The sequence below is a fragment of the Xyrauchen texanus genome, chromosome 9 (genome assembly GCF_025860055.1).
Source record: "Xyrauchen texanus isolate HMW12.3.18 chromosome 9, RBS_HiC_50CHRs, whole genome shotgun sequence".
In the NCBI taxonomy this organism is placed as follows: domain Eukaryota; kingdom Metazoa; phylum Chordata; class Actinopteri; order Cypriniformes; family Catostomidae; genus Xyrauchen; species Xyrauchen texanus.
This window is the reverse complement of record NC_068284.1, coordinates 10291059-10304797: the sequence shown is the minus strand read 5'-3', so window position 1 is coordinate 10304797 and position 13739 is coordinate 10291059. Positions and strand designations below refer to the sequence as shown.

The 13739-nt window shown below is 41.3% G+C and overlaps 1 protein-coding gene across 1 annotated transcript in view; it reads left to right on the top strand.

Annotated features, from left to right (window-relative positions):
- Nucleotides 1-13739, top strand: part of gpr158b (G protein-coupled receptor 158b) — a 61111-nt gene that overhangs the window by 35248 nt on the left and 12124 nt on the right. The window contains exons 7-8 of the mRNA XM_052134911.1: nucleotides 385-623; nucleotides 10360-10498. Of these exons, the coding sequence (XP_051990871.1) occupies nucleotides 385-623; nucleotides 10360-10498 (378 nt within the window). The remainder of the gene's footprint in view (nucleotides 1-384; nucleotides 624-10359; nucleotides 10499-13739) is intronic.

Below are 13739 nucleotides of genomic sequence, written 5' to 3'. Positions count from 1 at the left end.
GCGATGTGCGCTTTGTACCTCAGTCAGAAAATTATGAGGAATGGTGTTTCTGTGCCTGCTCATATACCAGACCGCTTTGCGCCTAAAAGGGCAGGGCTTAAACACCATAGCCAATCTTAGAATTGCCGTTATTGTAGAAGGGTTTCAACTAGGTAATCGGAAAAGAAATGTCCCATATGCATCAGCATGATGCAATGTCTCATACCCTTCATCTCAGGAAACCGAGGTTACATACATAAACGAGATGTTTTTCTGATTAACCAATACAATAATACTTGAGAAGTGCAAAGCTGCATGAGAAACAAAAAAAGAAATAATTCGAAAAGTGCTCGTTTCATTTACAGAGTTGTCTTTTAAATATGTCTTCTTCTTTCTCATGCTTAGAGTTTTGAAAGTGTTCCTGTCACGCACAGCCCAGCGGATCCCATACATGACAAGCTGGAGGGTTCTGCGTCTGCTGGGTGTGATTCTGCTTGTTGTTCTGTGGTTCCTTGTGGCCTGGACTTCAGCCGTAAGCCAGAGCCAAGACACCCACCACACCCTCATTGACATCGGGGTCACTCCAGAGGGTCTGCAGTTCAGCATGTGTCTACTGGACAGCTGGGACTACATGATGGCTGCTGGTCAGTTTCTTTACTCAGAAAATAGAATTATATACTCAAGGTGGTCCAAAAGTCTGAAACCACATTGAAATTAAGGGATTCTTTTCATAACCTGAAAAGTACAAAAAAAGATTTAGGGTGTTAAGCAAATAAGATATGAAAATAAAGAAATATATACAATTCAGTACTATTTCTTGGTCACTAATCAAATGTAAGACAATTTGTGATATAACAGTTTTAACTCCTTTGAACAAAAGGTCAGGTTTATTCCTTAAATTAAAACACACAAGATTCACTTTGTAAAATTCTCAAATCATGCTTGATAAAATCAGGTATAGTCCATGGCAAGTGCATAAGAGATATTTTCAATTTAACGTTTTACTCAAATTGTTTTTCTGCTAATATAACTAGCAATTGAAATAAAAATGTGATGCAGTTAAAACATTTTTGCTAATTTATTTCAGTTTGTTTGATAAACTATGAATCATATTTGCCCTAAATTTCAGTAATATAGAAGTTTAACACATTAATTATTTATGTGCCTTGTTTCCGCATAACTCTGTCATTGCACTACTCTTAACAAGGTTAAGATGCCTCTCCAGTGCTCTTAAATTATCTAGGAGCTGAGACTAAGTTTTAACACTAATTAACTTTTTATGAATCACACATAATCTTAATTCTGGGAATCAGAGCTAAATTATTTCATTCTTAGAATTTTGACATACATCAGACAAACATTTTTATTCTAAGCGGCTTTATACGGCCCATGGTCTTCATGCACATTCACAACATATATCATAATAAAGCCTGATGACAATGAAACCATACTGAATTTTACATACATAGATTTGTTTAACGTTGGGAACTCCTTAAGTGTCCAATTTACATGAACACACATTTACATTTTTCTAAATAATTTATTACGAATAAGTTTTATTAAGCATTTATATCATGTGAGGTAAAATGGCTCACTATTTGGCAAGTATTGCATGACAGTTTTTATAAATATTGTTAATCTCAATGATTTATGGCTCTTTGCCCCTTATGTGTGTGTCATCACAGGCATATAAACTGGAGCACAGCACAATTTTGCCAGAATTTTTCTCTTCAAGGCGCTGTCACACATAGCTTTGCATGGTGAAATTCAGCAGGCAAAATACAGTCATCTCAATGGGAGTCCACGCAATGGTGAATTTCACGCGGTGGCCTTCCGGTGGCATAGAATTTCCTTGGGCCGATTTCGTATAGAGTTCAAGTTTGGTCAACTTTGACAGGCGATATTAATATTTAGTAACCTTATTTAAGAAGACACGCAGAAGACATCCACCTCTAACAACAGTTTATGTGCGCTTGGAAAAGCATTGTATGTAAGTATATGTTACAATAAGTGTTGCAGGCAGTGTTTTAGTGTTTTTCAAGTTTCCAATTGCTGTTTTTGCAGTTTCACACGGCTTCTATTAAAAACACCTAATGTAAATTCCTGTCTCAGACACTTATTGAAGGAGCGTCAAAAGGAGTGTCATAGTCAGGGCAGAAGTGTGAAAAGACAAAGAATATTTCAAGGCCTTCTGTGAACTAGAGACACATCAGAAGCATTGATCCTGAAGGCCTAGAGTTTAGGTCTGAATGTGCTGCATCCTCTTCATCTTCTCGAAGATCAAGTAAGTCTGCAACCAGTATAGTAGCAGTATGTGCTCGTGCCAAAGCAGAGTCGGCACACAAATGATCAGCCAATGCAAAGTGTGAGATTGAATTGCAAGTAGAGCTAGCACGCTGTGGCAACAGTTCGTGTATAGAGCAGATAAAAGGAGGAACACATGAGTCACAGGAGGAACACACATGCTTTCCAGCTTTATGCCAAACAAAAGATTTCTTTTCAGCAACAATTGAAATCAAGATCAGCTTTTCAGCAAAACACTCTCAGAACACAGACACACTGTCTCTGCTGTGTAACTCTCTGCTCTGTCTGAGGACTGGGCTGCTTTTATCTCCCCTGTCTCTCACTGCGAACATGGAAACGGTAATTAGTAGCAATTAAACTCAGGTGGCTGTCCTTACCGCCTTCTCTCTCACCAGATGGGTGCTCGCCCACGCCCTCACCTCCACACACATATTAGAGCCAAACTGAATGCCCTCAAGCAGGAATGGGAGGCTGAGGCTGCCTCAGCAGAAGCTGAAGTATTTGAGGCATTGCAAGTCCAAAGAACAGTGACTATTGTCATTCTTCATCAGTACAAATGTCAATCCATCACACTGGTGAATATGTTCAAGAAAAATGTTCTTCCTGTGAGAATGACTCTATTACATTACAGGAGCAAAGAGACTACTCACTCTGTGCAGACCAGACTTCCAACGCATACTGGAAACCAGTATCTGCGACAGCCAGATCCAACTGTCTCTCCAGTTAAAGTCACATTTGACCAAAGCCCCTTCCTCAAAAGTGCTGATACTTACTCTCTTCATGCAGATAATGCCCCAAGTATTATTTAGGGTGCTTAACAAATCATGTATATAAGTCTCCACACAGTGCAAAACCAAAGAGTATAGATGTGTCTGAGCTGGCTGCTTATTTATTTAATTGAGATTTAATCACTGCATGTCTTCGAGTATTTGACAATCATCAGAGTAAATCTCCTTTCATACACACATTAACTCATGCAGAACTGGGGAGATTGGCGTTCAGTGAATCAGATGATGACTTCAAGCTTGCTGCCTCTGTTGAGGATAAACTTTTCCTGCAGATAATGAACCAAGGGTTCTGTCAGAATGACACAAAGAGTTAGGTTGCTTCTCGTCCATTTCGAGCACCAAGACAATGCTTACCCAACAACCGACAACAAGCTCTGAATCGACTCATATTCAGGCACACATTGAAAAAAAAAACAGAGATGAAGGGACATTATGTAGATTTTATGGAAAAGATCTTTCAGAATGATCACACTGAAATAGCACCCCCTATTGACAAAAAATACTGGTACTTGCCAAACTTAGGAATCTATCACCCTCAGAAACCAGGCCAAATCAGAATTGTGTTTGAAAAGTGAATGGGTGGCCATGCTTCCCGAAACTCAGTGACCAAAAGAGCTGACGGCTTTGTTTAGGGCTATGACCAACCCGTTGCTGGATGGCCTTCTTTAGATGTTGATAATTGAGGAGGCTGGCAGCAGGAAGTTGTTGTGCTGCCAGCTGCACCTCTCCAGAGTGTAAGGCCATAGCCGGGCCACCCACTGGTCAGGAGTCCACATCCAGACCTCCGCAGTCTTCTCAAAGAGGTCCAGAAAGGCCTCCAGGTCGTCATCCAGCCCCATCTTCATTAGGGCCATGGGTGGGGTGGGTTCTGGAGAGGTTGCAGCGCCAGCCCCCTCTCTGGTGTTCAGGCTCCGAAGCACCTCCCGGTCCTCCGCTTGTGCCTGGAGCAGGAAACGTTGTTCCAGCTCCAGGCGTGTGTCCATGAGGGTCTGGTGTGGAGTCTGCTGGATGCTGGCGAGGGTTTTGAAGAATTCGCCCAGCGGTGAGGACTCCATAACAGTGTACTCCTCCAAAGCTGGGATTTCGGCACCACTGTAACAAGATCTGTATTATGGGCAAAGGAGGAGTCAGGCGACAGTGAACAGTAAAGATGAGCACTTTCAAACTGAGCCAGTTGCCGTAATGACAGAAATCCAGCAGACATAACATAGCTTCCTTTTGACAGAGGTTCACTGTGACTATCTCTTTTTGTTGTGGTTCTGCAACCATCCGTGATAGAATACCGCATGCGAGTTCATGTCTTCGGTAACTCCCCCTTACCTCCCGTAGCCATTTATGGGCTGTAAAGGACAGCTGTGGAAGGAGGAAACAGAGGTGTTGAAGGCAGAGCTGTAGTCAATGAACAACATGGAGTGGTGGTGGCGTAGTGGGCTAAAGCACATGACTGTGAATCAGAAGGTCACTGGTTCGATCCCCACAGCCACCACCATTGTGTCCTTGAGCAAGGCACTTAACTCCAGGTTGCTCCGGGGGGATTGTCCCCGTAATAAGTGCACTGTATGTCGCTTTGGATAAAAGCATCTGCCAAATGCATAAATGTAAATGTAAACAACATTCTGACATACAGTATGTGTCTGGAAATAGCGTCATCTGTAGACCTGTTTGCACAATATGTAAACTGGTGGTGGTCAGACGTTCAACACAGAAACACCAATGGAGCTATATTCCAACTGACCTCAACCCAGCCAATCATGGAATGAGAAACATTCCAGCGAAACAGCTTGCCCTTTCAGCATGGATGACTGGACCAACTTTCTTTCCTAATCCAGCAAGTAGACAACCAGATGAGGGAACTCAGAACTGCGACCTGAGGTAACAACACGCATAACATACCATTCACAAAGTAATCTTGGGAGTGCACGCTTCAAAAGATTGTCAAGTTGGAGATCAGTGTCTAGAGCTGTAGCTCAACTCTCCCACATCGCCAATTCCTTCACACAAGAAGGCAAAAATGATGCCTGCCATGGTTGGCATATGTGTAAAAAACCTCTCAGTGCAGATCTGTTGAATCACATAAAGACTAGAATTCTTCTTGCTGTTCAGATGTAGACATATTCAGAAGAAATTCAAAGCATCCAGAGTGGCAAACCCATTCTGAAGCAAAGCTCCCTTAGCAAGCTTTGCCCGTTTATCGATTCTGAAGGCCTACTTAGAGTTGGAGGTCGTCTGTCAAAAGAACAACTTCCATAAAAGGAAACCCATCCAGTTATATTTCCAGAAAGACACCATGTCACCTCCCTGCTCATTAGACATTATCATGACAATCAATGTTTATCACCAAGGTCGGCACTTGACAGCGTGTAAGGGCTGCTGGTTTCTGGGTTGTCGGGTCAAGGAGTGTGAATCAGCAGTCTGATTCACAACTGTATAACATGTCATAAGTTACGGGGAAGAAGGGAGGAGCAGAATCATCTTGCCTGCTGATTGTCTGAGCACAGATTCTCTATTTACTTATGTAGGCTTGGATGTGTTTGGACCATGGTCTATCACTACCCGCAGGACACAGTTATCTTCACCTGCTTGAGCACACATACACCATACACATTAAAGTTATCTAATCACTAGACACATCTTGTTTTATCAATGCCCTTAGACGATTCTTTGCAATCAGGACCTGGAAAGAAATTGAGGTCTGACTGTGGGACAAATTTCCTTGGGGCCAACAAGGAGCTTCAGAAATGTAAGCTTACAGTATTTCTAGCTGGAGTCTCTCAGCTGTAAATCACCACGTCATTTTCTAGTTAGCTCCTAACCAATCATACATCAGCCATTGCTTTAAAAGCCTGCTTTCAATTTATCTCTTTACTGTTTCAGTGTGCCAACATGGCAGTTCATTCTATAGCTTACTACATCCTCACTAAATCCGCAATCCTCACCTGCCTCACTTGCCTTAAGGCAGCAGCTGATCCCCTTCAGATCTCAATCATATTCATCAAATGCATTTAGAGGACGTTTTATGGTCTTAGGCTTTCTGCTGCCAATGTTGTCTGTTCATCATAACCCTCATCTGCATCAATATCAAATTCAAGAGGCAATATTTCATTTCAACAGAGCATTCGGCTCTCATAGTTCATGGTAGGCGATGGCAGGTGTATAAGCTGCATGGCACATAAATCGCCTAGAACTGCTTGCAGTCCTCTTGAATAAGAGCTTTCTGGTCAGACGTGCAAGGCTTTTAATTTCTGATCTGCACAGACAACACTGCAGTTGTGGTGCATATATTGCCAAAAAGGAATGTAGTCTCTCACAATGTTGGATCTGGCACGCCAAATTCTCCTCTTGAGCGAGCTACATCGCCTATATATACACTCACCTAAAGGATTATTAGGAACACCTGTTCAATTTCTCATTAATGCAATTATCTAATCAACCAATCACATGGCAGTTGCTTCAATGCATTTAGGGGTGTGGTCCTGGTCAAGACAATCTCCTGAACTCCAAACTGAATGTCAGAATGGGAAAGAAAGGTGATTTAAGCAATTTTGAGCGTGGCATGGTTGTTGGTGCCAGACGGGCCGGTCTGAGTATTTCACAATCTGCTCAGTTACTGGGATTTTCACGCACAACCATTTCTAGGGTTTACAAAGAATGGTGTGAAAAGGGAAAAACATCCAGTATGCGGCAGTCCTGTGGGCGAAAATGCCTTGTTGATGCTAGAGGTCAGAGGACAATGGGCCGACTGATTCAAGCTGATAGAAGAGCAACTTTGCCTGAAATAACCACTCGTTACAACCGAGGTATGCAGGGGTACACTTTCGTGTAGTCTGGCGTAAAATGTCTCTTATATTTTCGCTTTTTGGGGCACTCTCCCTCTGCCATGGCGCTCCTGTGTCTAGATACACTGTCCTCCTGATTCGGGTTCGGGAGAAGAGATAAAAGCCCGCCCACACTGACAATTGATTGGTTGACTTACCGAAACAGGCCAATCAGGATGCTCTCTTTCTTACATGCACTTCTTGATGCACACACGCAAGGTCTCTCGCTCTCTCCCTCTCTGCCGTGCGCGCTACACGGTTTGGAGCACAGTCTAACCGCTCTTGCTCGCTCGCTCTTGATTCCGGGAGATTTTAACTAATTTGCGGGCATCAGGGAGCCGCTATCAATACGCGGGAGACTCCCGGAACTTCCGGGAGACTTGGGATGTCTGTGTACCCATCCTCTGATGGCTACTTCCAGCAGGATAATGCACCATGTCACAAAGCTCGAATCATTTCAAATTGGTTTCTTGAACATGACAATGAGTTCACTGTTCTAAAATGGCCCCCACAGTCACCAGATCTCAACCCAATAGAGCATCTTTGGGATGTGGTGGAACGGGAGCTTCGTGCCCTGGATGTGCATCCCACAAATCTCCATCAACTGCAAGATGCTATCCTATCAATATGGGCCAACATTTTTAAAGAATGCTTTCAGCACCTTGTTGAATCAATGCCACGTAGAATTAAGGCAGTTCTGAAGGCGAAAGGGGGTCAAACACAGTATTAGTATGGTGTTCCTAATAATCCTTTAGGTGAGTGTACATGCAGTGCAGGGTTGATCTGCTCTCTTTTCAAAGTGCCTGGCCAGAGGAATGCTCCATTCTCAGATGGTCCAGAGGATTTGGGAAGTATTCAGGGTAGCCAAGTGGACCTGTTTGCATCCCCGATGACCACAAACTGTTGTTTCAAGTACTCCATGACCCCTGCTCAACTGCGCTTGGATGCCCTAGCTCACAAATGGCCAGAGAAATGCAAATATGCATTGCTTCCTGTTTGCTTGCTACAACAGCTGCTGTGCAAGGTTTGGGAAGACATGGTGACCGTCTTGCAAGGTCCATCAAAATGGCAAAATCGAGCTTGGTGTCTGGAGCTAGTGGAGCTGTTAGATGCTCCCCCTGTGGGAAATTCCCATGATAAGATATCTGCTCTTGCAAGCTCGAGGCATGACCTGGCAGCTGAAGCTGTGGAGGCTTTATGTATGGCCCTTGAACAGAACTCCTCTGACATACTAGGGTTGTCGTAGCCAGTGCTCATCACCATACTGCAGGCCAGGGTCCCCTCATTGAGGCAGCTGTATGCCTAAAAGTAGCAACTTTTTCTGACTGGTGTTCCTCATATGGCGAGGACCCAGTATGTTGCCCTGTGCATACAATACTCTGCTTTTTGCAAGGGCACTTGGAAGCAGGATGTACTCCATCCATGCTTAAAGTGTATGCTGCTGCCAAACCACCCTGGGTTTGTCTATAATGGTTTATTGTTCCTCCTCCTTCCGTCATATTTTTTAAAGATGAAGAGGTGTTTATGTCAAAGCCTTTCACTAGCCTGATGGCTAGTTGGCATTGCCCCGGGGCACATAAATCAGTAGCATGGCGTTATGGTATACACTCCCATAGCATCAGCTACTGACGTAGCATTGAAGTGACTGTCTTGAAAGGGAATGTCTCGGTTACGACTGTTTCCTTGGTTCCCTGAAAGGAGAGAATGAGATGCTGTGTATGCTTCCTAGACTACTGACTTCTCGCTGTTAAACCGACATCACAGTAGAAGACTCAAAACAAGGGGTCAAGGGTGGCACAAATGCAAACTGTTTTGTTGAGATCTCACCTTCTTCACTCTTGCTGACACAGAATGGTGGAGGCCTAACACATACTGTATATACTCCCCATAACTCTCTCTCTGATTCCCTCTCACGTGGAGCTTACAGAAATAGCAACAGGAGTACAGCGTGAGCATAAACAATTGTAAAAGAGTGATTTAGGAAGCGATTCATGGAGAAACATACCTTATGAAAGTGTGTGATTGTGTATTTATCCACTCGAGGCTTTCCGTAGAACACATATATCCCATATGCAACTTTCAGTGAGTAAAATAAATTACGTTCAATAAAAACAGACTGTTGAGCATTCATTTTCTAATTTCATTAGTCATTTTCTTAGAGAAAATGCAGCGAAAAAACAATTGGTTACAGAATCAATATGGATTACAATCAGTGTTTGTGATTTAATTGCATTAAAATTAGCTTGAAGTCTTGTCAGTTCTTCATTAAAAGAAGCAGCTCATTTGTTACTTGAGGAGAACACAAGAGCCTGCCTGGTGACAGAGCGATTTTCTTTTTCTGTCATGTTGGATCCTTTTTTCCATTGCTGGAACCATTAAGTCAGCAGGGAGTCCTGACGGTCAAGTGATTAACGACCTCCCAATGGCAGATGCTAATGCGTGCTTTGTATCCCTCCACCTGGCCAGGGATTATATAGCTCTCCTCCAGAAGAAAAGTCCTGGCAAAATGGGGCTGTGCTCCGGTTTATATGCCCCAGATGTGCGTGCGTGTAAGGGGCAGAGCATCAAGTGTCATCTGCCAATGAAATTGGCATGATTTTATAGGGTTTCAGAGATTGTCACTCACAAAGACTCCACTGCACGTCTTTGCCGCATTACCTCCTCAGGGTGTGCATATATTTTTCAATAATTCAACATTCCATTGACAATTATTCCTTACTTAATGAACCCCTTTATTAAGCCTTAACAAACAGAACATTAATGTAAAGTGTTTTCAATAACTTCAAATCAATATTAAACTCAATTAATGAACATTTCTTACCTATAAGATGGATAACTCACAGCCCACCAGTTATAATCCAAAAATAAATTCCTTCAGAGGGATGCAATGATACAATCTGTCAGGGTTTATTGTGCCGTAATGGCCAGCTGTACATTTCTTACTTATCAAGCACTTTAAAGTGGACGTTGGCCAAAAGACTAGCTTCACAACTTCTCAGAGGGATGTCACTTGCTGTTTAATATGATGTACTGAATTTCTGTATCAAGCATTTTTGTATGGACATGCCGAGCGCTTTTTATGTTTAAAAGATGCTTCGTATACTGTATGTATATACATTTACATTGATAACTAAATAGACAATGTAAACAGATTGTTTTTCTTTTTAATGTGTAATGAAGTTTTACAGGTTTGCTAATGTCTTAATATTTATTTTGAAACAAAATAGCCGCTTTTTAGAATTTAGAAATTGGACCACTGCATTTCTAAAGCTGTTGTTTACTCAAACATTGCCTTCAAGATTTTCATGCTCTGTCCTCATGTTACTTTGAGTGATGCAGCAAAAAATAGCAGGATGAGAAAACAGCATTTCAGACAGTGTGAAATCACATCTTTTCAGCTGGCATTCCCAGACTTGACACACTAAATAATTAGTGACGGCACTGTGCTGTGTTTCCTTGTGTTCCTCTTCTAGCGGAGTTCCTCTTCCTGCTTTGGGGAGTCTATCTGTGCTATGCTGTACGGACTGTGCCCTCTGCCTTCCATGAGCCTCGCTACCTAGCGGTTGCTATTTATAATGAACTTCTCATCTCTGCAATATTCCACATCATTAGGTGAGCAATATGCATGAGTTATGAGTAGCAAGATCATAAGCATGTTTGAGATGACATGCTTTTCATGTTTATTCATAAGAATGGCTGCTTTATAAGTGGGACTGAAAAGCGTGCTTGAGAGCTGTTATGCAAACTAAATTCAAATTAATTTTTTAAGGATCACCATGTCAGTTGACAACTGTATCAAAGAAATTCAAACAAATAACTTTATTTAAAAAAGTTGATAAACCAGAGTTTATAAAAAAATATCGAGTCCTGAAGTGAATATATTTCTAACCCCACTGAGAGCATTACTTTAAATAAAAAAATACATAAAACATATAAATGACTTGTTCTTTATTAGTTGTATTTAACAATGTATGAATTTTAACATACGTTATAAATTAAATAAGTAGAGAAAAATTAATATTAATGGTAAATAATAATTTATTGCAAATGGCAATATTAATGCTTGTGTAATTAACAAATATGGTATCCAAGGAAAACTTAACTATTTTATTCTCCTTTGCTTCGCTTTATTTCCAGATATTCCAGAGTTGTTGCTATGTTTGTATCCTTAACTTTCCAGTGCGATATGCAGTGGAATTGCGCAGCAATAGTGGTGTTTCACTTAATGTACGAGCGCATATACGCGAACACGAGGGACTGTCGATATTTTACATTGGTGTGTATAAATGGGTATTGTTTACAGTGTATGTGCTTTTCCCACTGCATTCCAAGAAATTTTGAATTCTTTCCACTGTATTGACTTGTTGTTGGGCTCAATCCTATGACGTTTTTTCTTCGGTCTGTTCCACACACATGCACACTCCACCAAAACCTGTTAGAACACCGCTTATGTATTTACATGACAACATTAAGCCTCGATCTCTGGGAGAAAACTAGGTGTGTTAAACCGCTTTCACTTAATCCCTTAAACAGCTTTATGATATGTAAGACATCACTGGAGCTGAAGTGTTTTCCAAACTGGACTTAAAATGGGGGTACCATCAGACCTAGCTGAAACCTGAGTCACATTCATTGACCACATTTGTCATTCACACTGGACTATGGAGATACAAAAGTCTCATGTTTGCCATTTCTTCCCCAACTTGGCTAATGGCATTGAGATGAAGACTCATTAGGTCTCAGTGCACCTGGTTGTGGGGAAAAGAACAAGAATGCTTTCAATGCTCTTAAATCTGCACTAGCAAGTTCACACACAATGGCATATTACAGCCTAAAGGCAGACACACAGGTGATTGTGGACACAAGTCCAGTTGGGCTTGGAGAGATTCTAAGCCAAGAACAGGCATATTGTTCATTCAAACCAGTCTGATATGTGAGTCACGCTTTGACAGATGTGTAAAAGTGTTATTCCCAAACAGAAAGGGAGCACTAGCCATAGTGTGAGCATGTGAAAAGTTTCATGTCTTCCAATATGGGAAAGAATTTTCAATGATCACTGATCATAAGCTATTTGAGGCGATATATCAGATGCCAGGATTGATTGATTGGCTTTAAGGCTGCAGCCCTACAGATTCCAAGTAATTAACAATCTTGGCCCACAGAATGCAGCTGATTCACTCTCATGCCTCACTGCGAATCCCCTCCAGCCACAACATGTGATGATGATGACTACATTTATATTGGCGTAAATCACGGGGTTGCCAAAGCTTTCATGCCTCATGAACTAGAGGAAATAGCAGCAGTAGATACAACTCTACGCATGTTGAGGACATGTATACAGCAGAACTGTTGGAGTTTGTGCAGCCCTAAATATATCTACTGTCCTGCATTGGCCATCTGATATTAATGGGGGAACCGCATAATTATTGCCCAAGCAGCAAGAAAACTTAATCTGCTGTACGCCCAAGAGGGGCATCAGGGTATAGTTAAAACAAAACAATGCCTTCGAACAAAATGGACAAGGATATAGAGCAGGTAGTCAGATCCTGCCCTGCATGCCAGTTAATTGGTGAATTTCCAAGACCTGTCCCAATAACACACACACCGATCTGCCAGAGAACGCTTGGCAAATTGTTGCCATTGATATGTGTGGTCCATTCCCATCAGGTGAGAAAAAGAAAACAAAAAACAGCTTCTTTTCTACTGAAGACTGGAATTACTGATAATTTTGCTGCTACATTATCCAGAAGAATAGTTAACAATAAAGTTTTTCTTAATAAGCTATACATTTATATTGAAATAATGTGTAGTCAGAGGTTTGTGTTTCTTTACATATTAAAGAGTACATCCAATTATTTCCACACAATAATGTAAAGATATTCTAAACTGATTATGCAAAAACAACAACACTGGTATCGGACCGGGATTGGTATTGGCCGATACAGGGATTTCTGATATCGGAATCGGATGAGAAAAAGTGGCATCAGTGCATCCCTATTTTAAATTATTGTTCCCCAATCTTTAATACACTATCTAAATTCTCATCAGAATAGAATGAACTTGGATCATCTGCAAACAAAATACATTTAAGCAATTTCAATACCATCCCAAGTTCATTCACATACAAAATAAATTGTTTTGGACCAAAAACTGATCCCTGCGGCACTCCACATTTTATCTGCATTAACTGTGTAACAGTGTTATTTAAACTAACATATTGGTACCTCTTTTTTAAACAACTTGATATCCATGAATGGTCTATACCTCTAATACCATATTTATATATTTTTAGTTAGCAATAATTAATGATTTATGGTATCAAATACTTTCTTTAGATCGATGAATATTCCTACAACATATTCCTTTTTATCAATTGCAGTAGCTATTTCCTCTAATGATTCCATCAATGCCTTTCTGTTGAATGCTCGAAAACCATACTGTCCATCACTTAAGATTTTATATCTTTCTATACATTTTTACAGCCTTGCAACATTTAATTGCTCTAGTATTTTAAAAAAATGGGGTAGCAATGACACAGGTCTGTAATAAAAAATAAAAAAAGTTAAATGGGTGTCACCTGTCTTTTTTATTTGATCTGGAAACGTTCCTGTGACATTGCAGAGGGCGGGGCCGGGTCGTGATGCTGCACACCTGTCCTCTAATCAGGCTAATCAAGCCTCAGAGAGGGATAAAGACTGTCTGGAAGCTGCGGTGCGACAGAGAAAGTGATTTACGGACAGCTGTCCAACACCTGTGTGTGTGTTTGTCTTTTTGTTTAGTTCTTCATTAAACTATTATTTATATTGTTAAGCCTGTTCTCACCTCCTCCTTTCCCTTTAACCCATTTACACTT